Source organism: Cottoperca gobio, chromosome 22 (genome assembly GCF_900634415.1).
Source record: "Cottoperca gobio chromosome 22, fCotGob3.1, whole genome shotgun sequence".
NCBI lineage: Eukaryota > Metazoa > Chordata > Actinopteri > Perciformes > Bovichtidae > Cottoperca > Cottoperca gobio.
Genome location: NC_041376.1, coordinates 7,273,489 through 7,297,732, shown reverse-complemented (window position 1 = coordinate 7,297,732; position 24,244 = coordinate 7,273,489). Strand labels below are relative to the sequence as shown.

Below are 24,244 nucleotides of genomic sequence, written 5' to 3'. Positions count from 1 at the left end.
CACCCTCTTGTCAGGTGACAAAGCTCGATCGTGACCCAGCTTCAGGCACAGCCTTGCAGGAGATCAGTTTCTGGCTGAATCTTGAGAGAGCCCTCAACAGGATCCAGGAGAAGAGAGAGAGCCCCGAGGTTCTGCTCACACTGGACATCCTGAAACATGGCAAACGTTTCCATGCTACTGTCAGCTTTGACACCGACACTGGTGAGTGACAAACCTTGTCTTGTTTTGCTTCTGCTGCCTTTACTGGCAGTATTTTGAATACAATATGATTAATTGTTTGTCCTTTCTCTACTTCTCACAGGTCTTAAACAGGCTGTGGAAACGGTCAATGACTACAACCCTCTGATGAAGGACTTCCCTCTCAATGACCTGCTCTCTGCGTCTGAGCTTGATAAGATCCGTCAGGCCCTGATGGCTATATTCACTCACTTGAAAAAGATTAGAAACACCAAGTACCCCATCCAGAGAGCACTGCGTCTAGTAGAGGCCATCTCCAGGGACTTGAGCTCCCAGCTCCTCAAGGTGTTGGGCACCAGGAAGCTCATGCATGTTGCCTACGAGGAATTTGAAAAGGTTGGTGTGGTTGCGTCTCTAGCATGAACTAAAACATATTTTCCACCCTGAAGTACACTTCTTACTTTAGCCACTCAAAATATTCTTTGTCTTCCTAAATGTCCCTTAAACCTCTGTGTGCAGGTGATGGTGGCCTGCTTTGAGGTGTTTCAGACCTGGGAGGATGAGTACGAGAAGCTGCAGGTGCTTCTGAGGGACATTGTGAAGAGGAAGAGAGAGGAGAACCTGAAGATGGTGTGGCGTTTGAGCCCAGCTCACAGGAAGCTCCAATCGCGTCTGGATCACATGAGACGTTTCAGAAGGCAGCACGAGCAGTTGAGGGCTGTCATCGTCCGTGTGCTGAGGCCTCAGGTAACGTAGCTTCAGCATCTGTACCATCGCTTGAATTGACCAGCAAGTCTTGCTTTTATTTACTAAATTCATGATCATTTTAAAGGTATACTATGTATTATTTCCACATTAAAAAATTTAAAATGACGAGACGTACTTTATATATTTTGCAGATTTATGTATTTGCATCATTCCAAATGTTTCCAACAATTTTCAAACCTAGAGAAATCACCGAGGTAACGGTCTATTTCATTTTGTAATGGCATCGTTATCCTCTTTGCGCATTCGCGTTGTGAAGCTGTCATAAATTGACTTTACAGTTTAATATAGTTTAGTATACAGTTTTAAGCCACAGGACTTTATTGGATGTCTGGATCTTAAGTTATCAGCTGATCAATCGAGCAATCAATTTTTGTTTTGGAGAGGAAACCTCTGCGGATAATTCGGCTGAACGATGAACTGTGAGAAGCTGACTGCAATGACTAACTCTAATGACCCCACGCTACTTCACAACATCACCAAACTCCATCTTTTGTTATTGTTTTGATTGCACACTTGATTGAGAAACAATGCTTTTGACTTTGTATCCCCAGGTTTCTGCCATTCCGCAACATGCCCCTGGAGAGACTGTTGAGCCTCAGGATATGAAGGTAGCTGGAGTTCTCTTTGATGCTGCTGATGCCAATGCTATCGAGGAGGTCAACCTGGCATATGAGAATGTCAAAGAGGTCGATGGTCTGGATGTGTCTAAGGAAGGCATGGAAGCCTGGGAAGCAGCCATGAAGCGCTATGACGAGCGCATCGACCGCGTGGAGACCCGTATCACTGCCCGCCTGCGTGATCAGCTGGGAACTGCCAAGAACGCCAACGAGATGTTCCGCATCTTCTCCCGCTTCAATGCTCTCTTTGTGCGTCCCCACATCCGTGGTGCCATCCGGGAGTACCAGACGCAGCTCATCCAGCGTGTGAAAGATGACATTGAGTCACTGCATGACAAGTTCAAGGTGCAGTACCCTCAGAGCCAGGCCTGTAAGATGAGCCATGTCCGAGACCTGCCACCTGTGTCTGGCTCCATCATCTGGGCCAAGCAGATCGACCGTCAGCTGACTGCATATATGAAGAGAGTGGAGGATGTTCTGGGAAAAGGCTGGGAGAACCATGTGGAGGGGCTGAAGCTGAAGCAGGATGGAGATAGCTTCAGGGCTAAACTCAATACTCAGGAGATATTTGATGACTGGGCTCGCAAGGTATGAAGCTGATCCTTGACATTAATATAGTGTAGCATTTTTCTCATATCTGAGTTTTTGCCTCTTACATTGCAGGTTTTCATTTTTTTTGTCAACTCCTCTTCTGTTTTTAAATATTTCCTTTCTTTGTAAATCAGGTGCAGCAGCGTAACCTTGGTGTCTCCGGCCGCATCTTCACAATTGAGAGTACTCGTGCCCGTGGACGTACCGGAAACATGCTCAAGCTTAAAGTCAACTTCCTCCCAGAGATCATCACCTTGTCCAAAGAGGTCCGCAACCTCAAGTGGTTGAGCTTCCGTGTTCCTTTGGCTATCGTCAACAAAGCCCACCAAGCTAACCAGCTGTACCCATTTGCCATCTCTTTGATCGAGAGCGTGCGCACCTACGAGCGCACTTGTGAGAAGGTTGAGGAGAGATTCTCCATCTCCCTGCTGGTGGCTGGGCTTAAGAAGGAGGTTCAGGCTCTTGTTACTGAAGGCATCACTCTGGTCTGGGAATCCTACAAGCTGGATCCCTATGTTCAGAGGCTGGCTGAGACTGTTTTCAACTTCCAGGAGAAGGTCAGTGTGTGACTATAAAAATGTTACATACATAATACAGACTTTCCTCTGTGTCATTTTAGAAAGAAGCGAGTGTTATTGTCTATGTGGCCCGAACAGTCATCCTAATGTGTTTGTTGTTTTCAGGTGGATGACCTCTTGCTGATTGAGGAGAAAATTGATCTGGAAGTCCGCTCTTTGGAGACTTGCATGTTCGAGAACAAGACCTTCTCTGAAATTCTCAACCGAGTCCAGAAGGCTGTGGACGACCTCAATCTCCACTCTTATTCCAATCTGCCCATCTGGGTCAACAAGCTCGACATTGAGGTTGGCACCACAAAGCAATACAAGGATTAATTGTTTAGTTGTGACTGTTTTGAGTCAGAACGAAAATACATTGAATATTTTAACCTTTTGTTTATTACATATGGGTTTGTCTGAATGACTTTCAAACGGGATGGATTTTTGTTTTGTTCTCATAGATTGAACGTATCCTGGGAGTGCGTCTGCAGGCTGGCCTTAAGGCCTGGACCCAGGTGCTCCGTGGACAGGTAGAAGACAAAGCTGATGTGGACATGGACACGGAGGCTCCTCAAGTGAGCCACAAACCTGGAGGGGAGCCCAAGATCAAGGTAGCCATTGTGACTGGTGTCGCTGTTTTGCCTTGTGCCTTGTTTTGTTTTAATGATTACATATTTCTCATCAAACCGTGGGAAACTATGGATTCCTGGACATAGCGCACTATATATTAAAACAAACAATTCTGTCATTTTCTTTTCCCAGAATGTTGTCCATGAGCTGAGGATTACTAACCAGGTGATCTACCTGAACCCACCGATTGAAGACTGCCGCTACAAGCTCTACCAGGAAATGTTTTCTTGGAAGATGGTCATCCTTTCTCTTCCCAGGATTCAAAGCCAGAGATACCAGGTAGAGATGTCTGAGCGGGTTGAGTGGTAGGACTGTGATTCCCACTACACAAAGCTATTATCAGAATGTCTGTTATGTAAATTTATTTGAACAAAGTATCTACCAAACATAAAATACGTTATATTTTATTTAAGTTGAAGTATGACATATGGAGAGACGTATGAATGGTGTGTCTTATTGTGCTGTTGCTTTGAATTCAGCAAATCTGTCGTTCCTCACCAGGTGGGAGTTCACTACGAGCTGTCAGAGGAGGAGAAGTTCTACAGAAACGCCCTGACCAGGATGCCAGATGGTCCTGCGGCCTTAGAGGAATCCTACAATGCAGTCGAAGACATTGTCAATGAGGTGGAGCAGTATGTCAAGGTAAGACTCTTCTACAACGTGTTACTATACCGTAGGTTTGTTTGAGGAACACTGTCACTGTACATTATTTTGTGAGTATACATCGCTCGTCTTTGCCGCCTCGTCCAGGTGTGGCTGCAGTACCAGTGCTTGTGGGACATGCAAGCCGAGAACATCTACAACCGTCTGGGTGAAGACCTCACCAAGTGGCAGGCCTTGCTGGTTCAGATCCGCAAAGCACGTGGAACATTCGACAATGCAGAGACACGGAAAGATTTTGGACCTGCGGTCATTGACTATGGCAAGGTAATAATGATCACCTTTTTGTATTTTCAAAGTATTTCTCAAACGACAAGCTCTTAGCAAATATTAAGAGTCTATTACATGAAACCGTCTTCAAAAAAAACATTCAGCAATGTTACAATGAGTATCCTTTTGTAGGTCTATGGGCTTTTTATTAAATGTTCATCTTTGTCCCTGACAACAGGTCCAGTCCAAGGTGAACTTGAAGTACGACTCCTGGCACAAAGAAGTGCTCAGCAAGTTCGGCCAGATGCTTGGCCAGAACATGCAGGACTTCCATTCCCAGATCTCCAAGGTAATGCATAATAAGTCTAAACATATTTTTGACCATATTAACAACATTATTCTATGAACTAGATTTTTTTTTCTTATCACTTTTCTATTCCTCAATAGTCCCGTCAAGAACTGGAGCAACATTCTGTGGACACGGCTAGCACCTCAGATGCTGTCAACTTCATAACATATGTCCAGACCCTGAAGCGCAAGATCAAACAGTTTGAGAAGAATGTGGATGTAAGTACTCTAAAACATTCAGTATCCTTTCCTTTTTTTTTTGTTTGTAAGATTGCAAGCGTAAAGAAAAACGTAAAAACAAGTTAAGGGTCCTAATCAGATTCTCCCTCCCGTTTCCCCTAGTTATTCCGTAATGGACAGCGGCTGCTGGAGAAGCAGAGATTCCAGTTTCCCTCCATCTTGGCTCTACATTGACAACATCGAAGGTGAATGGGGAGCTTTCAGCGACATAATGAAGCGCAAGGATACCGCTATCCAGCAGCAGGTGGCCAACCTGCAGTTGAAGATCGTCCAGGAGGACAAAGCTGTGGAGAACCGCACCACTGACTTGCTCAGTGACTGGGAGAAGACCAAACCAGTTGCTGTAAGTTGTAAATTGAAATAAAATGTAGTGGGTACTGAAGCATCGGCTGTGGTGACTGAAATAATGTAGAGGAAAGAAAGTCATCAAATCTTTTTATTTGTATTTGTTTTGATGACTAATTGGTAATCTGTTTCACCAGGGTAACCTGCGTCCAGAGGAGGCACTTCAGTCTCTGACGATCTACGAGGGCAACTTTGGCCGTCTGAAGGTTGAAAGGGAGAAGTGTGCCCGAGCCAAAGAAGCCCTGGAGCTCACCGACACGGGCCTGCTCAGCGGCAGTGAAGAGAGGGTGCAGGTAATGCCAGCAAACATTCACATAAAAGTATTTATGTCAAATCGCCAATTAAAGACCAAGTAGCAACCGGCAAATGTCTCAGACACTTATTTAGGATATGAGTAATAGTTTTTAGCTCTTACCTTAGTGATGCCTAAACCTTTCTTTTGATTTGTTTCTGTCTTTGTGGCGACTTGTAGGTGGCACTAGAGGAGCTGCATGACCTGAAGGAGGTTTGGTCCGAGCTGTCAAAGGTCTGGGAGCAGATCGACCAGATGAAGGAGCAGCCGTGGGTGTCTGTTCAGCCTCGCAAGGTAACAAATCCACAATAATCATTCAGATCATTGAATCTCTACTGTACTCTTCTTAGCATATAACTATTCTTGTGTTGGTGTTTTTGTGTTTGTAGCTTCGTCAGAGTCTGGATGGTCTTCTGAACCAGCTGAAGAACTTCCAAGCACGACTGAGACAGTATGCTTCATACGAGTTTGTCCAGAGGCTGCTTAAAGGATACTTGAAGGTCAAGCGACTAGTTTTTTCCCACTAAGTGCACATATTGACTCACAAGAAACAAGACTCGCGTTATTAAATTCTCTACCTATTCCTTTCTCTCACCAGGTGAACATGTTGGTGATTGAGCTGAAATCGGAGGCTCTGAAGGACCGCCACTGGAAGCAGCTGATGAAGCGTTTGCATGTAAACTGGGTCCCGTCAGAGCTGACGCTGGGACAGGTCTGGGATGTGGATCTGCAGAAAAATGAGATGGTGGTGAAGGACGTTCTCCTGGTAGCCCAGGGAGAGATGGCTTTGGAGGAGTTCCTCAAACAGGTTAAGATGCTTATAGATGCATGTGATGTTTTTTTGTTTTTTTATCTACAGCTTCCAATCCAAATGATTATTAATTAGGACTGGGTGATTCAAAAAGATCTCAAAAATGTTTACTCTGGGGAAAGTACGGAAAAGTGTAAAATTGCAGAAAAACTACTTTCTAACCAAATGTAGGCTATTCTATGTGATGTTCTTTTGATAACAAAAGTAATAACTAATGTAAATTATTTTAACTTAACCATTCACCAAGCCTCCCCTGACACTGTTTGGAGCCCCCTGGGGAAGCCCGCCTCACACTTTGAAAAGCTGGGCACTACACAAACAGCCAATACGTCACAAATGTGGCAGCTTGTTGTTGTTGTTGTTATTATTATTATTATTATTATTATTATTATTATTATTATTATTATTATTATTATTAACTATATATTGTGATAGTTATTGACATAGATCAATATACATTATGTATCATGATAACATTTTTGGCCTTATTGCTAGAATAAGAATTTTTGATTTTTGGTCCTCAGATCCGTGAAGTGTGGAACTCGTATGAGCTCGACCTGGTGAACTACCAGAACAAGTGTCGTCTCATTAGAGGCTGGGATGATCTCTTCAACAAGGTCAAAGAACATATTAACAGCGTGTCTGCCATGAAGTTGTCTCCATACTACAAGGTAAGAAACAGAAATCCATGTTGTGTTCATTATGATGGTTTAAGATTGTAAAAATATTTAACTTTTCAGAACTGCATCAACACCATGCTCTTCTTCTTCTTCTTTCCCCTCCCAGGTGTTTGAGGAAGATGCCCTGAGCTGGGAGGACAAGCTGAATCGCATCATGGCTCTGTTTGATGTTTGGATTGACGTCCAGCGTCGCTGGGTCTATCTGGAAGGCATCTTCACCGGCAGTGCTGACATCAAACATCTGCTGCCTGTAGAAACTCAGAGATTCCAGAGGTGCACGTCTTATTGTTACACTTGATTTGAACAAAACCAGAATTTATTTGTGAGTTGTAAACACATTTCTACTAGAATTTACTAATATGTGTCTGTTTATTCTACAGTATCAGCACAGAGTTCCTGGCACTGATGAAAAAGGTGACAAAGTCTCCTTTAGTGATGGATGTGCTGAACATACAGGGAGTGCAGAGGTCTCTGGAGCGACTGGCTGACCTTCTGGGAAAAATCCAGAAAGCTCTTGGAGAATACCTGGAGAGAGAGAGATCTTCATTCCCAAGGTAAGATGATGATAGGGGACGTAGGAACTGTGCGTTGTTGTCAATTGGCGTATAAAGCACACAACTTAGACAATCATGGTTATGTTGAATACATTTACATTTACATTAATTTAATTTACTATTCTTAATTGATCCATCACACTCTTTTTGTTTCCAGGTTCTACTTCGTGGGAGACGAGGACCTGCTTGAAATCATCGGCAACAGCAAGAATGTGGCCAAACTGCAGAAGCACTTCAAGAAGATGTTTGCTGGTGTTTCCAGCATCCTGCTCAACGAGGACAGCACTGTGGTGCTGGGAATCTCCTCCCGCGAGGGTGAGGAGATTCTCTACAAGACACCGGTCTCCATCACAGATCACCCCAAGATCAACGAGTGGCTGACGCTGGTGGAGAAGGAGATGAGGGTGACGCTGGCCAAGCTGTTGGCGGAGTCTGTCACAGAGGTCACATCCTTCAACAAGGGCACAGCCATTGACCTGAGCCAGTACATCACCTGGATTGATCGTTACCAGGTTGGTATTGAGAGCATTTATTCTACACAGTTAGTTATTCAACATACTGTATATGGAAAACAGGCAATGTATAAACTACCAGATACAAGAACAGTTTCGTCCCGCAGGCCATCACTCTGATGAACACTTGAGCCACATAGTTTCAATAACGCTTAAAGTTTAAATACTCATTGTTCTTTAAGGTGTTAATTGTCACTATAGCTGCATATACTGTGATAACCACCTGTTACATTAATCATTACATGTTCTTTCCAGCACCCTTTGAAATCATGTATTGTTGTTTACAGATTTGATTGTGGTGTCGTTTTATATTTATATATATTTACATCTTTACTTAGTCCAATTCCTTGAATGTGTGCATACTTAATTGCCCATTAAAGCTGACTCTGATTCTCATTCCACTTGATCTGTTTCCTCTTCACAGGCCCAGCTGGTGGTCCTGTCCACTCAGATCGCCTGGTCTGAGAACATCGAGTTTGCCTTGACCACCATCTCTACTGGTGGGGACAGTAATCTCATGGAGGTAGTGCTGTCAAATGTGCAGGCCACCCTGAACGTATTGGCTGACACCGTGCTGATGGAGCAGCCTCCACTCCGCTAGGAGGAAACTAGAGCACCTGGTTAGAGGGAATCTTTTTAAGTACATTTTTTTTTAAAGAATGTTTTCCAATGAAAAGAGTGTCTGAAATCCCTCTTCTGCTCCACCTTAGATCACCGAGTTGGTGCACCAACGGGATGTGACCAGAACGCTGATCAAGAACAAGATCGACCAGCCCAAGTCCTTCGAGTGGCTCAGCCAGATGCGCTTCTACTTTGACCCCAAGCAGACAGATGTCCTGCAACAGCTGTCCATTCAGATGGCCAACGCCAAATTCAACTATGGCTTTGAGTACTTGGGTGTCCAGGACAAGCTCGTCCAGACCCCTCTGACAGACCGCTGCTATCTCACCATGACCCAGGCTCTGGAGGCCCGTCTCGGAGGTTCACCATTTGGTATGGAAGCTTTTTTTGTACTCCTGAGAAACAGAGATTTAGATTTTAAGAAAATTACAGGTTTACATATAAAAGATGAACTTCACAGAGTCTTTCCCTTCATCTAGGTCCTGCTGGCACAGGAAAGACTGAGTCAGTGAAAGCTCTTGGTCACCAGCTGGGCCGCTTTGTCCTGGTCTTCAACTGTGATGAGACATTTGACTTCCAGGTACATAACTGCACACCGTGTATTCCTTCATAGGCGATTTTATAGACAAGACAACACCATGAGAGATCAGTAAACACATCACGTGGTTATCATTTGCTTTAGTTATAGAATGTAGCCGTTTCTCATATTTAACTTAGAACTGTCTTTTGTTGCCCTCCTCTTTTTTTTTTTTTAGGCCATGGGTCGTATTTTTGTAGGTCTGTGCCAGGTGGGAGCGTGGGGCTGCTTCGATGAGTTCAATCGTCTGGAAGAGAGAATGCTCTCTGCCGTCTCCCAGCAGGTCCAGTACATCCAGGTGGCCTTGAGGGAGCACAGCAACCCCAACAGAGACCGGAGTATGTATAATATGTGTGGAAACTCATGTCATGATGTATAACAAGACTGGTCATGGTCGCGGTGCCCATTTTTGGCCATAACTCAAGAATTCATAAGCTAATTCTGACAATTTCACACAAATGACTAGTTAGAGAAAGTGATGCGATTTTGGACAGAGGGATGTAACCTGGAAGTTGACTGGTTGGAAGAACATGAGAACTGCATTGTAAATAAGTATTGTATATCTGTCACCCCCTCAGGTGTGCCAGTCACCACGGAGCTCCTGAACAAGCAGGTGAAAGTGAGTGCAGAGATGGCCATATTTATCACCATGAACCCGGGCTACGCTGGCCGCTCTAACCTGCCTGACAATCTGAAGAAGCTGTTCCGCAGTTTGGCCATGACCAAGCCCGACCGCCAGCTCATCGCCCAGGTCATGCTTTACTCTCAAGGTTTCCGCACAGCCGAGATCCTCGCCAAGAAGATTGTGCCCTTCTTCAAGTATGTACCGTTAGAGAAAAATGACATGGTTTGAGAGGATTATTGAGAGGTCTTTGTTCTCTGAACTTATCCAATCCCTCTATTTCAGGCTGTGTGATGAGCAACTGTCATCCCAGAGTCACTACGACTTCGGCCTCCGAGCTCTAAAGAGCGTGCTGATCAGCGCTGGAAATGTCAAGCGTGAGCGCATCCAGAGGATCAAAAAAGAGAAGCTAGAGCGCGGAGAAGTCGTTGATGAGAATGACATAGCTGAGAACCTTCCCGAACAGGGGGTATGGAAAATTATACATTGAAGTGACATTTCTGTCTCGTTTCATTATTGATTCTTTTTGACAGGTCTGGCAAATTTGTTTTTAGAATCCAGTTAGAAATTTGAGGAGCATGACGGGTTATTTCACTCGGTCTGTCTTGTGATTGTAGATCCTGATCCAGAGTGTGTGCGAGACCATGGTTCCCAAGCTGGTGGCGGAGGACATCCCTCTGCTGTTCAGCCTGCTGTCTGATGTCTTCCCTGGAGTCCAGTACTTGCGTGGGGAGATGACTGCTCTTAGGGAGGAGCTGAAAAAAGTCTGCGCAGAGAAGTATCTCACCTATGGAGACGGTGACGATGTGGGCAGCATGTGGGTGGAGAAGGTATGTAGCTAAATGGAGTCGATGTATATAGTCTATAGAGTGTGCTCACAAATAGTGAGTTATACAGCCCCGCCATCTCCTAGAGACGCAGAAGTCTCCTCCAGGGCTATGGTCAAATCCCTGCATGACAGCGTAATATTCAAGGTGCTTGCATAGTAGGGCTGCAGCAAATGTAAATATTATTTTTTTTGTTCATCCTATTCCAGGTGCTCCAGCTGTTCCAGATCACACAGATCAACCACGGTCTGATGATGGTGGGACCTTCCGGTAGTGGAAAGACCATGGCATGGAGGGTGCTGCTCAAAGCCCTGGAGAGGCTGGAGGGTATTGAGGGCGTGGCTCACATCATCGACCCCAAGGCCATCAGCAAGGACCACCTGTATGGAACCCTGGACCCCAACACCCGTGAATGGACCGATGGGTTGTTCACACACATCCTCAGAAAGTGAGTTCTGTAACTTTATAAATCAACTCAGTTCATCGTTATATTGTTGGATACAACTTTTACAAATATTTTTTCTTTCAATTTCAGGATCATTGACAATGTTCGAGGTGAACTGCAAAAGCGTCAGTGGATCATCTTCGATGGTGATGTTGACCCTGAGTGGGTTGAAAATCTCAACTCAGTCCTGGATGACAACAAGCTGCTCACCCTTCCCAACGGAGAGCGTCTCAGCTTGCCACCAAATGTAAGCACTTTAAATAGAGATGTCTGTTTTTGTCTGATTATAGTCTAAGCTGGTGAGAGCATGCTGTATTGACCTGGAATCCCCCCCCCCCCCCCCCCCCCCCCCCGCTCTCTCTCCAGGTGCGTGTAATGTTTGAAGTACAGGACTTGAAACACGCCACCCTGGCCACTGTGTCTCGCTGTGGTATGGTCTGGTTCAGTGAAGATGTCCTCAGCACCGATATGATCTTCAACCACTTCCTGGCTCGCATACGCAGCATCCCATTGGACGAGGGAGAGGATGAAGCTCTGCGCCAGAGGAAGAGCATGGAAGATGAGGACGAGACTGCATCACCAATGTTGCAGGTAATTGTTGTGAAGACAATTCTCAAAAAAAACAAAGACAAGACTCCTTATACAAGGAAAATAGTAACAATTCATTCAAGAAGAATATTTTATAACATTTCTTCTTTACTTATTTCCTACTCTAGATTCAGCGTGATTCTGCAGCTGTCCTGCAGCCTTACTTCACTTCCACAGGCCTGGTGATCAAGGCCTTAGAGCATGCCTCCAAGATGGAGCACATCATGGACTTCACCCGCCTGCGCTGCTTAGGTTCCCTGTTCTCAATGCTGCACCAGGCCTGCCGTAATGTGGCCCTCTACAACAACAATCACCCTGACTTCCCCATGCCCATTGAGCAGCTGGAGCGATACATGCAGGTAATATTCTTCTTTCTGCTCTACATACAATTCTTATTGTTGTTTTATCAACTTGGAACTTTAACAGCTGATACATTTTGTGGCATAATCTCTGTACAGAGGTACCTGATCTACGCTGTGCTGTGGTCCTTCTCTGGTGACGGACGACTGAAGATGAGGGCTGAGCTCGGAGAATACATTCGTCGCATCACTACCGTACCCCTCCCCTCTGCTCCCAATGTCCCTATCATTGACTATGAGGTAAAGCCTGTTAGTGTTAGAACAAATATTGATTGTAGTAAAATTTAAAAGAAAACGTTTGATTCTGCGTGCGAGTCACTGAAAGCAAAACAAAACGACTTTTTTCAGAGTAACCATTGCATTGTTGTCTTTGCCTTGTGCAGGTGTGCATCTCTGGTGAATGGCAGTCCTGGCAGTGCAAGGTGCCTCAGATTGAGGTAGAGACCCACAAGGTGGCGTCCCCTGATGTCGTGGTTCCCACTCTGGACACTGTTCGCCACGAGGCTTTGCTTTACACTTGGCTGGCAGAGCACAAACCGCTGGTGCTGTGTGGACCTCCCGGCTCTGGAAAGACCATGACTCTGTTCAGTGCCCTCAGAGCCTTGCCTGATATGGAGGTAAGAGACTGCATAAAATGTATAATTATAAACCTTACAAATCAGTTAAACCTGACCTTGTAACTAATGAGTTGTTTACTAAAAAGCTCTAATGCTGAATAAATAAGAACAAACTGGGTTAAAATTAGGAAAATATTTTTTAATTGTCAACATTTGTGTTTTCCAAACTGTCCTCCTACCCTCTACCAGGTTGTGGGTCTGAACTTCTCCAGTGCGACCACCCCAGAGCTGCTCCTGAAGACCTTTGATCATTACTGCGAGTACCGCCGTACCCCCAACGGTGTCATCCTCGCCCCCGTCCAGCTGGGCAAGTGGCTGGTGTTGTTCTGTGATGAGATCAATCTGCCAGATATGGACAAGTACGGCACACAGAGAGTCATCACGTTCCTCAGACAGGTATGATTTATTACATTTATTTTGCAGCAACAACCTGTCTGTTTAATGGCACGTCGAAGTGTTGCAGCATAACATTTGGTATCCCTCCCTGTATGATAAAATCTCTCTGGTTGTGTTTTCTTTGAAGATGGTGGAACATGGAGGTTTCTACCGCACCTCAGACCAGACCTGGGTGAAATTGGAGAGAATCCAGTTTGTTGGAGCCTGTAACCCTCCCACTGACCCTGGCAGAAAGCCTCTCACACACCGGTACAGTGCCCAGACTGATTTAGAACAATAATATTTTTAATACCATGATTAACAGAAAAAAAAGTAATAAGAATGATGCTTACAAAAAAGAACATTGTATACGACAAGCCCTAACAGTGGCCATGTTGTTGATGTGCTGTTTCTAGGTTCCTGCGTCATGTTCCTGTGGTGTACGTGGACTATCCAGGCCCAGCCTCTATGACCCAGATTTACGGAACCTTCAACCGTGCCATGCTGCGCCTCATCCCCTCTCTACGTACCTATGCTGAGCCTCTTACTGCTGCCATGGTGGAATTCTACACCATGTCTCAGGTAAAGGACATTACTAAATATCTATATGTAAACACTAAGTTTACTAAACAGTGTCACAGGAAACTGGTGTAGAAACGAGAGATGAGACGAATGTTTTATTGATCACTTTTCAGTCCTTTAAATGACACGTTACCAATTTGTTTGCTTATCTTATTTCAATCCTTTTCCCCTTCAGGAGCGGTTCACCCAGGACACCCAACCTCACTACATCTACTCTCCCAGAGAGATGACCCGCTGGGTGAGGGGTATCTTCGAGGCCCTGCGACCACTCGAGACTTTGCCTGTGGAGGGGCTCATCCGCATCTGGGCCCATGAAGCTCTGCGTCTCTTCCAGGACAGGTGAGTGCATGTCTGAAGAAGATGCTATTCTTATCCATCCTTAGTGTTTTTAAGGGAATCTGTACATTTGTTAGATGTGAACAGTATAGTGTAGAGTATTTGTGTACTCGTGAGTCTTGATATTGTATTTTTGTTTTGACTAATTTATTATTCCGATAAAGTCTAAGAAAGAAGTATTCCTAAGTAACCGGTATTTAAAGAACGATCATTTTGGTGATGCTGTTGCTCGTCTTGAATCTTTTTCAGGCTGGTTGATGATGACGAGAGGAGGTGGACAGATGAAAACATCGACATGGTTGGTCTCAAACACTTCCCCAACATCGATAAGGAGAAGGGTCTCAACAGGCCCATCCTCTACAGCAACTGGCTCTCCAAGGTAAAACCAGAAAACGGTTGACCATGCTGTGATATTCCTGTTTTGATAACGATGCTGACATATTGAGCATTAACCTCAAGTCTTCAGCAGTTAGATTTCCATTTTCACTGAGTTTATCGTTTGTGGATTTCAAGGACTACATCCCAGTGGAACAGGAGGAGCTGAGGGATTATGTGAAGGCCCGTCTGAAGGTCTTCTATGAAGAGGAGCTGGACGTCCCTCTGGTGCTCTTCAACGAAGTGCTGGACCACGTCCTCAGAATCGACCGGTGAGTTAACAGCCTCTGAGCTGACTTCCCATCTGGTGTTAGTCTAGAAATATTCAGGTCTGAAACAATTGTTTTTGGAGTAAATCTTAAAATGTTTTTTCCTCCTCCAGAATCTTCCGTCAGCCTCAGGGCCATCTCCTGTTGATCGGTGTGAGTGGAGCGGGAAAGACTACCCTGTCTCGCTTCGTAGCGTGGATGAACGGACTTAGCGTATACCAGATCAAGGTTGGTGCAAAACATGAAGATATTTGGAGCCCGATCACTACAATTGTCTGTCTGCATTTATTGATGTTGTTGTCTGTGTGTGTGTTTTCAGGTACACAGGAAATACACAGGGGAGGACTTTGACGAGGACCTTCGTACAGTGCTGCGTCGCTCGGGTTGTAAGAACGAGAAGATTGCCTTCATCATGGATGAGTCCAACGTTTTGGATTCTGGGTTCCTTGAGAGAATGAACACACTGCTGGCCAACGGAGAGGTAACCATTAAGCTCCGTCTTACGTTAGTGCAACTCACTGTGGAACAAGATGAATGGCTGCACGATATAAGGGAAATATGCAATTAAATTGTAATAAATAAACGGATATTAAAGTGTACTCAGTTCTGCCTTTCTGCTGATTTCAGTATACTGCTGAGATGCAAGAAATCTTAGGAAGTTATTTCCAGCATTCTTTTATTAAATCTGATCTTTCGACTAACTAAAAAATGTGCAATATCGCAGTTTTTCGCCATTATTATGCAAGTTGACATTGCAATAACGATATAAAAAAACCAATACATCTTTTTATAATAGTGGGCACCTAATGTTCTGGTTCTTAATATGTTAATGTTTCCTGTTGTTCGTAGGTTCCTGGGCTGTTTGAGGGAGATGAGTATGCCACCCTGATGACTCAGTGTAAGGAGGGAGCCCAGAAAGAGGGCCTGATGCTCGACACACACGAGGAGCTGTACAAATGGTTCACCAGCCAAGTTATCAGGAACCTCCATGTTGTGTTCACCATGAACCCTTCATCAGAGGGCCTGAAGGACAGAGCTGCCACATCTCCTGCCCTCTTCAACAGGTACAGAGACACATGCTGAACACTGACCATGAATTCATTTATTATAGCACAAGCAGGGAATGACCGAAACTAATCTGGTGATCAATTTTGAAAATTGTGTGTATATGGCTTAAGAACAGGTGGGGGGGTGGGAATTTAGAAAGGATATTCTTTTTAAATGTTTTCATCTTTTTTTGGGGTGTTGTTGTAATACTAATTCTGGCCACAAGAGGCTGAAGTGCATCACAACCCCGTGTTCTAAATAGTGATCCTGATCCCACCAGTTTCACAAATGAAAATGATAATAATTAAGGAATGTAGATTATCTTGGCAAAACCTTTTTTTCTCCACCTGTTAAGTCACAAACGTGGCTCACCAGAATAATTCCTTTCTCACATTACAAGATGCTGTTTCTTCGCTAACGGAGTACTTTTCTTTGTGCTAGGTGTGTGCTGAACTGGTTTGGAGACTGGTCCACAGAGGCTCTCTATCAGGTGGGTAAGGAGTTCACCAGCAAGATGGATCTGGAGAAACCAAACTACAAGGTGCCAGACTACATGCCCACCGTCTATGACAAACTGCCCCAGCCACCATCTCACCGCGAGGCTATTGTCAACGGCTGTGTGTTTGTGCACACGACACTTCACCAGGTAGGGATGCTTCCAAGTTTGCAGTGGTGGTTAATGAGGTGATTTGTGTGGTATACTTCATCATGTTGTTGTTGTTGTTAACTCTACACAGGCTAACAACCGTCTGGCTAAGCGTGGAGGTCACACGATGGCCATCACTCCTCGCCACTACCTGGACTTCATCAACCAATATGCCAACCTTTTCAATGAGAAACGCAGCGAGTTGGAGGAGCAGCAGATGCACCTCAACGTTGGTCTCCGCAAGATCAAGGAGACTGTGGATCAGGTAAAGTAACTTTACTTCATTTAATGTGCCAATTTTATTCCACCTACTTCTCAAAAAAGAGTTGCGTCTCTAAAAACCAAGATGGTGTCGGTGCTGGCCAACTGCTGCTAGTTCTTGTCTGACTCCCTGATTTTACGTCCGCCTCTTCATCAAGGTGGAGGAGCTTCGTCGCGACCTGAGAATCAAAAGCCAGGAGTTGGAGGCAAAGAACGCTGCTGCCAATGACAAGCTGAAGAAGATGGTCAAAGACCAGCAGGAGGCCGAAAAGAAAAAGGTAAACAGGAAGGAATTGAACACTTTTTTTAAGACCAACCTAACCCGTAGCAATGTTTTTTATTAAACCGCGATTCCTTTAGCCTTTCTCATTTACATTGAATCAAACATTTACTCCTATACTGTTGCTATTGTGATTCCAGGTGATGAGCCAGGAGATCCAGGAATCTGTGTACAAGCAGCAGGAGAAGATCAAGGACAAACAGCTGAGTGTCAAAGAAGACTTGGACCAAGTGGAGCCTGCTGTTCATGAGGCTCAGACTGGTACAGTGGTATTTTTACTCACAGCAGGATTTATATTGCATTAGATTTGTTGTCACAGAATAAGTGCGTCCGTCTCTTTCTGCAAGGATGGATTGTAATACTGTTTATGTAACAATAACTATATAAATGCACTTTATATATCGTTTAGTCGATCAACAGAAAATTATGTTTTCAGCCTCTCAAATATGGATATTTTGGCTTTTTTCTTTATTTGATATCCTATTTAACTGAATAATTTAGTGTTTTGGAAAATAATCTGCAGATTAATTGATACTGAAAATAATAATTAGTTGCAGCCCTATTTACAATGTTATCAAATACTCACTTATGGGCTCCCGGTTAACAACTTGCTCTTTACCTGCATCCTCCCTTCATCACCGCCCCTCCCTTGTCATAATCCACATCCTTGTTCACCTGATGTTGATAGCTGTTAAGTCCATAAAGAAGCAGCACCTGGTGGAGGTGCGTTCCATGGCCAATCCTCCCGCGGCCGTGAAGCTGGCCCTCGAGTCCATCTGCTTGCTCCTGGGAGAGAGCACGACTGACTGGAAGCAGATCCGGTCCATCATCATGAGGGAGAACTTCATCCCCACTATTGTTAACTTCTCTGCTGAAGAGATCAGGTGAAATAAGAAATAATGTATTGTGCGATTGTTCACTAAATCTCTCTCCCTCTCTGTCTCTGCCTCTCTCTTTGACTTTTTCTACCCCTGAGTCTGTTTCAAACTCCTCTTCTTTTGCCCTATATTCTCCCTCCCCTCTCACTACTTCTTTCTTTCAAACACATTCCTCCTTCCACCTAACTAGCGGTGAGTTCTATTAAGCGGCATCACCTAGTAGAAGTGCGGGCTATGACCAATCCCCCGGCTGCAGTCAAGTCGGCCATGGAGTCTATCTGCCTTATGCTGGGCGAGGAGACCAGTGACTGGAAAAAAATCAGACAATTTATTATCAGGGACAATTTCATCAGCAGCATAGTCAACTTTTCCTCTGAGGAAATGAGGTACCAGTGTCAGAACGTCCGTCTAGTCTTTTAATGGAAGCACAAATGATAGAAATCAGTATATTAATCAAGTGGCACCTGTGATTAGAATTTGATTTTAGGTTTTCTTATCGGTTGATTTTTTGCAGAATCAGAAAATGAGCTGACGGTAAATACGACCACCATCTTTTGTTTTAGTGCTGGTTGTCATGATTTCAAATTTCTCAGTCAAGATGGTAGAAATTGAACCCCTTCCACACCCCAAACTAAATCTTAATGATCCTGTGCAATATTTCATTATTTCCTGTGATTCATGATAATTGATCACACGCTTTACAAGTATGTCACTGTGTGACGTGCAGCTTTACTCTAACTTCCTGTTTCTACTTTATTCAGTGACTCCATCCGTGATAAGATGAAGAAGAACTACCTCTCCAACCCAACCTTCAACTATGACCACGTCAACAGGGCATCTCTGGCCTGTGGGCCTATGGTGAAATGGGCCATTGCTCAGGTAAGGAAGCCTAAACAATATGAAGATGATAATAATTGGGTAAAGAGAAGTACTCCATTAATGTATGCCATGTTCTACCACTCCCTTAGCTCAATTATGCTGACATGCTGAAGCGTGTGGAGCCACTGCGTAATGAACTGCAGAAGCTTGAGGACGACGCCACGGACAACAAGACAAAGGCAGAAGAGGTGGAGCAGATGATCAGAGACCTGGAGGCTAGCATCGCTCGCTACAAGGAGGAGTACGCCGTCCTCATCTCAGAGGCTCAGGCCATCAAGGCAGACTTGGCTGCTGTCGAGGCGAAGGTAACTGCATCTGTCCGTCTTTTTCTGTCATAAATATTTTTATTGAAGCATTTTCAAAAGTCGGGCCACGGTTGTTTACTACTTCAGCTTCAGCCAGTGTGACAGAAATATAGAGCCGAAACCGTAAGTTTCACTCAATGACTCAATTTAAGAAAGCGAACAAATACTGAAGTCAGAATCGAGTACTCGAGTAACGTTACTCATGCCCATCCTAGCTTTGTATCTATTTTATCTAATACAAACAAAAGTATGCGGGGAGCTCCAGCCGCTTCCTTGCCACACGGCAGGACGGAGTGAGGCCACCATTAGTCTGCACACACTGCGATGTCACAGGGCCAGTTGAAACGTAGTAAGTAAGGAATTCAACTTTTGAGTGTATTTTTAGAGCAGTGTGCTTTTAGTTTAGGGATAACTGGCTTGACTACTGTAAACGTAGCCTGCCATGCATCTAACTAACATTGTCAAAGTTATTAAAACTCCTGGTGAGCTTGGACTCTGGGGAGGAGGGGCAGGGGGGGGACGACTCTCAATGTTTTGAATTTGACCCGCAGTACCTGTTTTAAACACTAGCTGTCAGTCTTGCATATTGTTCCGTTAAATAATTGTATCTGTCTCTTTTTAATCCCGTTTAAACTGAAGAATCTTGCAGCATTGTTCTGAACTCTTGCTCTCTCCTTCCAGGTGAATCGCAGCACAGCTCTGCTGAAGAGTCTGTCAGCTGAAAGGGACCGCTGGGAGAAGACCAGTGAGACCTTCAAGAACCAGATGTCCACCATCGCTGGAGACTGTCTGCTCTCTGCAGCTTTCATTACCTATGCCGGCTACTTTGAACAACAGATGAGGCAGAACCTGTTCACGACTTGGTCTCACCACCTGCAGCAGGCCAACATTCAGGTAGTTAAAGCTCTGATACTCAAGGCTCACTCACATTACCAGTATGTGTGTAGGAACCTCTTTGTGTTACTGTGGTCCTAAGCCCCATCTACCTATTGATCAGGAATGCACAAAGGCTGTTGTGATTATATAAGCAGATATTCCAAATTATAGCCACTACACATACTTATACCTCACAAAACACATATTTGGCCATAACTCAAGAACTCATATGCTAATTTCGACAACTTCACAATCCCTCCCCCAGTTCCGTACTGACATTGCCAGAACTGAGTACCTGTCCAATGCCGACGAGAGGCTCCGCTGGCAAGCCAACTCCCTCCCAGCTGATGACCTCTGCACTGAGAACGCCATCATGCTCAAGAGGTTCAACAGGTCAGTATCTTGCTCTTGTTTTTAGGTTTTTATTACTGTTGTGAAAACACTTGAGCATTAATTAGCCTCGAGTTGATTTCACTTCCCATGTTGATCTATTCTGTACCATTCCCCTTTCTAGATACCCGCTGATCATCGATCCATCAGGCCAAGCCACAGAGTTCATAATGAACGAGTACAAAGACCGAAAGATCACCAGAACCAGTTTCCTGGACGATGCCTTCAGGAAGAATCTGGAGAGTGCCTTGCGTTTCGGAAACCCACTGTTGGTCCAGGTATGAACGGCTACTGAACACAGACAACATTTAGTAGTCTCTGTCCGAGGCCCAACTGTTCTTCAGGGATTTGTTTATTTATAGTAAGTTATTATTTATTTGCCCTTTTTAGGATGTAGAAAGTTACGACCCCATCCTGAACCCGGTGCTGAACAGAGAGGTCCGCAGGACTGGAGGACGTGTGCTCATCACCCTGGGAGACCAGGACATCGATCTGTCACCTTCGTTCGTCATCTTCCTTTCTACACGAGACCCAACGGTGAGTAGATTCATCATTTAGCTTTATCTATGGATAATGTAAGATTATCACAATGCAGGTGTCTCCCCCTCATTAAAATGATTGTACAAAGAAGTTAATCTGTGTTTTTATGGTGTCTCTTGTGCTGCAGGTCGATTTCCCACCAGACTTGTGTTCTCGCGTTACGTTTGTCAACTTCACTGTGACACGCAGCAGCCTCCAGAGCCAGTGTCTCAACGAGGTCCTGAAGGCCGAGAGGCCTGATGTGGATGAGAAACGCTCCGACCTCCTCAAACTCCAGGGTGAGACAGACAATGGCAGATGTGCTAACACAGTCGGAGGGCACAGCTGAGGATGGTAACGTTAGTGAAGCGATAAAGTCGATAAACAACTGTTCTCGTGTTTCTTGCAGGTGAGTTCCAACTGCGTCTGCGTCAGCTGGAAAAATCCCTGCTGCAGGCCCTCAATGAGGTTAAGGGCCGCATCCTTGATGATGACACCATCATCACCACGCTGGAGAACTTGAAAAAGGAGGCAGCTGAGGTGACCAGGAAGGTGGAGGAGACGGATATCGTCATGGCAGAGGTGGAGGCAGTGTCACAGCAATACCTGTCTCTGTCCTCTGCCTGCAGCAGCATCTACTTCACCATGGAGTCTCTCAACCAGGTCTGGACACATCTTACTAGCTCTTTCACCCGATCCTTGTAGTTGTAGGCTATTGTGTTTCTTTTTAATCACTAAACACACATGCACACTAAAGCCCCTTTCGGCATTAATTCCCGGGTTGAAAATGTGCATACTTGTAAACCAGCCAAACGATATATATATATATATATATATATATATATATATATATATATATATATATATATATATATATATATATATATATATATATATATATATATATATATATATATACAAATCCTTCTTTTGTGTCTTGCTCCAGATGCACTTCCTGTACCAGTATTCCCTTCACTTCTTCCTGGATACCTACCACACGGTGCTGTATGAGAACCCCAACCTCAAGAGCATCAGCGATCATACACAGAGACTCGACGTTATCACCAAGGACCTCTTCCAGGTTTGAACCAGACATATTGAAACCAAGAGACTCTTTGATATGATTGTTATAGACAACATCTGCTTATGTCTTGATGTTTTTCTTTGTAAACGTAGGTGGCGTTCAACAGAGCAGCCAGAGGTATGCTCCACCTGGATCACATCACTTTTGCCATGCTGCTGGCTAAGATCAGCCTAAAGGGCATGCCCAGGTAAGACGCCAGTATTGCACTAATGTACGACCAGAGGAAGAATTATATAAAAAGGTTTCTCAGTAACATCAATAATCTTAATTTAAATCCATTTCTTTCCAGTGAGCCGTCATATGATGTAGAGTTCCAGCACTACCTGCGTGGTAAGGAGATTGTTCTGACTGGCATGACGTTGCCCAAAGTGAAGGGTCTGACCACTGAGCAGAGTGAGGCCATGGTTCGCCTCAGCCGCCTGCCAGCATTCAGCGACTTGGTGGACAAGGTTCAGGCTGATGAGGTGAGTACTACATATACATATACTCTCCATGTGGTATCACTTATGTTGTGATAATTAAACATAAGCTGCATATGAACAGATGTGTTTTTATAAGCATACCTTTTAATAAAGTACTTTATTTTCAATACAAACTATCTTGTGAGCATAATTGCTTTCTTTTGTTACTTAAGCAATTCTTCATGTGGATTGAGAGCAACACTCCAGATCTGGCTGTTCCTTATCTGTGGTCCGAGGAGAAGCAGTCCAGTAAGTATATAGACTTTTAATATTTTGCAAATGATTCATAATCATTTGTACATCCATTACTCACCCCGAGTTACCTTTTGATCCTTGAAGAACACTGCTCTTCTCGTGGTACCAGGAATCCAAAAAGGGAGCAAATTCTTGATGAATTGAAGTAAATGTAAACACTTGCAGATACACTGCTCGCATGGACGAGTGATAGTAATAGTGAGCATCTGACTGAATAAATGAAACTTAGATTATTCCGCACGAGTATATAAATGGATGTTTTGATAAAGTTCTGCTGTTAAACGCAGCCTCCATTTACTTCAATTCATCAAGAGTTTTTCTCAGTTTTTGGATTCTTTGGAGGCATGTAAGAAGTTTTCTGTAAGAATTCAAGATCATACGAGTCGAGTACAACGATGATTTTAGGGGTGTAATATTCCTTTAAGGCTAAGCAGATATTGATTAACATTTTGATTGAATGTATACATGACATGCTCTAATATTCCCTGTTCAGCTTCCATCGGCCAGGCAGTGCACCAGCTGTTGCTGATTCAGGCCTTCCGTCCCGACCGTCTGCTGGCTATGTCGCACATTTTCGTCACAAAGGTGCTGGGAGAGACCTTCATGAACATCATCGAGCAGCCTCTTGACCTGGCTAATATCGTGGATAGCGAGGTAGTGACTTCAATCTTTTTCTCTCCAGAGGCGTTTGACATTGTCAGTGTTGTTGAATCCGTCGCTGACTTTCCTTCTCTTGTGTCTGTAGGTGAAGCCCAGCACTCCAGTGTTGATGTGTTCTGTACCAGGTTATGATGCCAGCGGTCTGGTCAGAGATCTGGCTGCTGAGGAGAACAAACAAATCACCTCCATCTCTATTGGTAAGGAAGGAATAAGATCATAGTCTTGACTCATCAATAAGATCCTCAAGTCAAATATTCAATGAGGATATTAATAAATGTTTGTGTTCCTAAACTATCCACAGGTTCGGCTGAGGGCTTCAATAAGGCAGACAGAGACATCAACACTGCTGTCAAGTCTGGCAGGTGGGTGATGTTTGCTCTGTGTATTGTCTAAGCATGCACACTTTGTTTCGTTGTACTGGTATCCTGACTGTTTTCTTCCTGCAGGTGGGTGATGTTGGAGAACGTCCACTTGGCCCCCGGATGGCTGATGCAGCTGGAGAAGAAGCTCCACTCCATGCAGCCTCATGCCAGCTTCAGGCTTTTCCTGACTATGGAGATCAACCCCAAGGTAATCACATCACTCATAAAAACATTTAATGATGAATGAACTTTCACTTCTTGCCCCAGAGTTCCTTTTCCCTTTCACTCCTCTAAGTCTCAGTTTTGTGTTTTCCCGCCAGGTTCCTGTGAATCTGCTTCGTGCCGGTCGTATCTTTGTGTTTGAGCCTCCTCCTGGTGTCAAGGCCAACATGCTCAGAACCTTTAGCAGCATCCCTGTGGCTCGCATGTGCAAGGTGACTTAATCTGTATTTACCAGCACCAAAAGCTTTATCATCACCGTCAATGCCGTCTGCACACGTCTTCTATATTTGCTATCTTAATGACTTTCCCCCCCCGTGTTTGTACAGGCTCCCAACGAGCGTGCTCGTCTCTACTTCCTGCTGGCTTGGTTCCATGCAGTCATTCAGGAGCGTCTTCGCTATGCACCACTGGGCTGGTCCAAGAAATATGAGTTTGGAGAGTCTGACCTCCGCTCTGCCTGCGACACCGTTGACACTTGGCTGGACGACACTGCAAAGGTTGGAGATCATTTCAGAAATCGTATACAGTGATTTT

General features: G+C 44.5%; 1 protein-coding gene across 1 annotated transcript in view; it reads left to right on the top strand.

The window, feature by feature from the left end:
• dync1h1 (dynein, cytoplasmic 1, heavy chain 1) overlaps positions 1–24,244 on the top strand; it is a 31,288-nt gene that overhangs the window by 2,763 nt on the left and 4,281 nt on the right. The window contains 68 exon segments of the mRNA XM_029461415.1: positions 15–201; positions 302–573; positions 697–924; positions 1,497–2,150; positions 2,288–2,710; positions 2,837–3,016; positions 3,172–3,321; positions 3,473–3,619; positions 3,842–3,982; positions 4,091–4,267; positions 4,449–4,559; positions 4,658–4,777; positions 4,901–4,945; positions 4,947–5,141; positions 5,281–5,436; positions 5,616–5,729; positions 5,825–5,935; positions 6,034–6,243; positions 6,771–6,917; positions 7,033–7,199; positions 7,307–7,480; positions 7,638–7,992; positions 8,417–8,590; positions 8,592–8,612; positions 8,703–8,985; positions 9,093–9,193; positions 9,369–9,528; positions 9,769–10,009; positions 10,098–10,281; positions 10,430–10,642; positions 10,849–11,087; positions 11,175–11,331; positions 11,451–11,675; positions 11,801–12,031; positions 12,131–12,271; positions 12,415–12,648; positions 12,838–13,044; positions 13,172–13,293; positions 13,440–13,605; positions 13,781–13,944; positions 14,191–14,320; positions 14,455–14,588; positions 14,699–14,813; positions 14,905–15,066; positions 15,435–15,649; positions 16,074–16,278; positions 16,370–16,543; positions 16,698–16,817; positions 16,960–17,080; positions 17,508–17,703; positions 18,459–18,576; positions 18,666–18,881; positions 19,563–19,775; positions 20,023–20,150; positions 20,272–20,425; positions 20,538–20,684; positions 20,815–20,965; positions 21,076–21,329; positions 21,613–21,747; positions 21,843–21,937; positions 22,040–22,214; positions 22,385–22,460; positions 22,960–23,120; positions 23,212–23,323; positions 23,428–23,488; positions 23,573–23,696; positions 23,809–23,922; positions 24,037–24,207. Coding sequence (XP_029317275.1) covers positions 15–201; positions 302–573; positions 697–924; positions 1,497–2,150; positions 2,288–2,710; positions 2,837–3,016; positions 3,172–3,321; positions 3,473–3,619; positions 3,842–3,982; positions 4,091–4,267; positions 4,449–4,559; positions 4,658–4,777; positions 4,901–4,945; positions 4,947–5,141; positions 5,281–5,436; positions 5,616–5,729; positions 5,825–5,935; positions 6,034–6,243; positions 6,771–6,917; positions 7,033–7,199; positions 7,307–7,480; positions 7,638–7,992; positions 8,417–8,590; positions 8,592–8,612; positions 8,703–8,985; positions 9,093–9,193; positions 9,369–9,528; positions 9,769–10,009; positions 10,098–10,281; positions 10,430–10,642; positions 10,849–11,087; positions 11,175–11,331; positions 11,451–11,675; positions 11,801–12,031; positions 12,131–12,271; positions 12,415–12,648; positions 12,838–13,044; positions 13,172–13,293; positions 13,440–13,605; positions 13,781–13,944; positions 14,191–14,320; positions 14,455–14,588; positions 14,699–14,813; positions 14,905–15,066; positions 15,435–15,649; positions 16,074–16,278; positions 16,370–16,543; positions 16,698–16,817; positions 16,960–17,080; positions 17,508–17,703; positions 18,459–18,576; positions 18,666–18,881; positions 19,563–19,775; positions 20,023–20,150; positions 20,272–20,425; positions 20,538–20,684; positions 20,815–20,965; positions 21,076–21,329; positions 21,613–21,747; positions 21,843–21,937; positions 22,040–22,214; positions 22,385–22,460; positions 22,960–23,120; positions 23,212–23,323; positions 23,428–23,488; positions 23,573–23,696; positions 23,809–23,922; positions 24,037–24,207 — 11,904 coding nt within the window.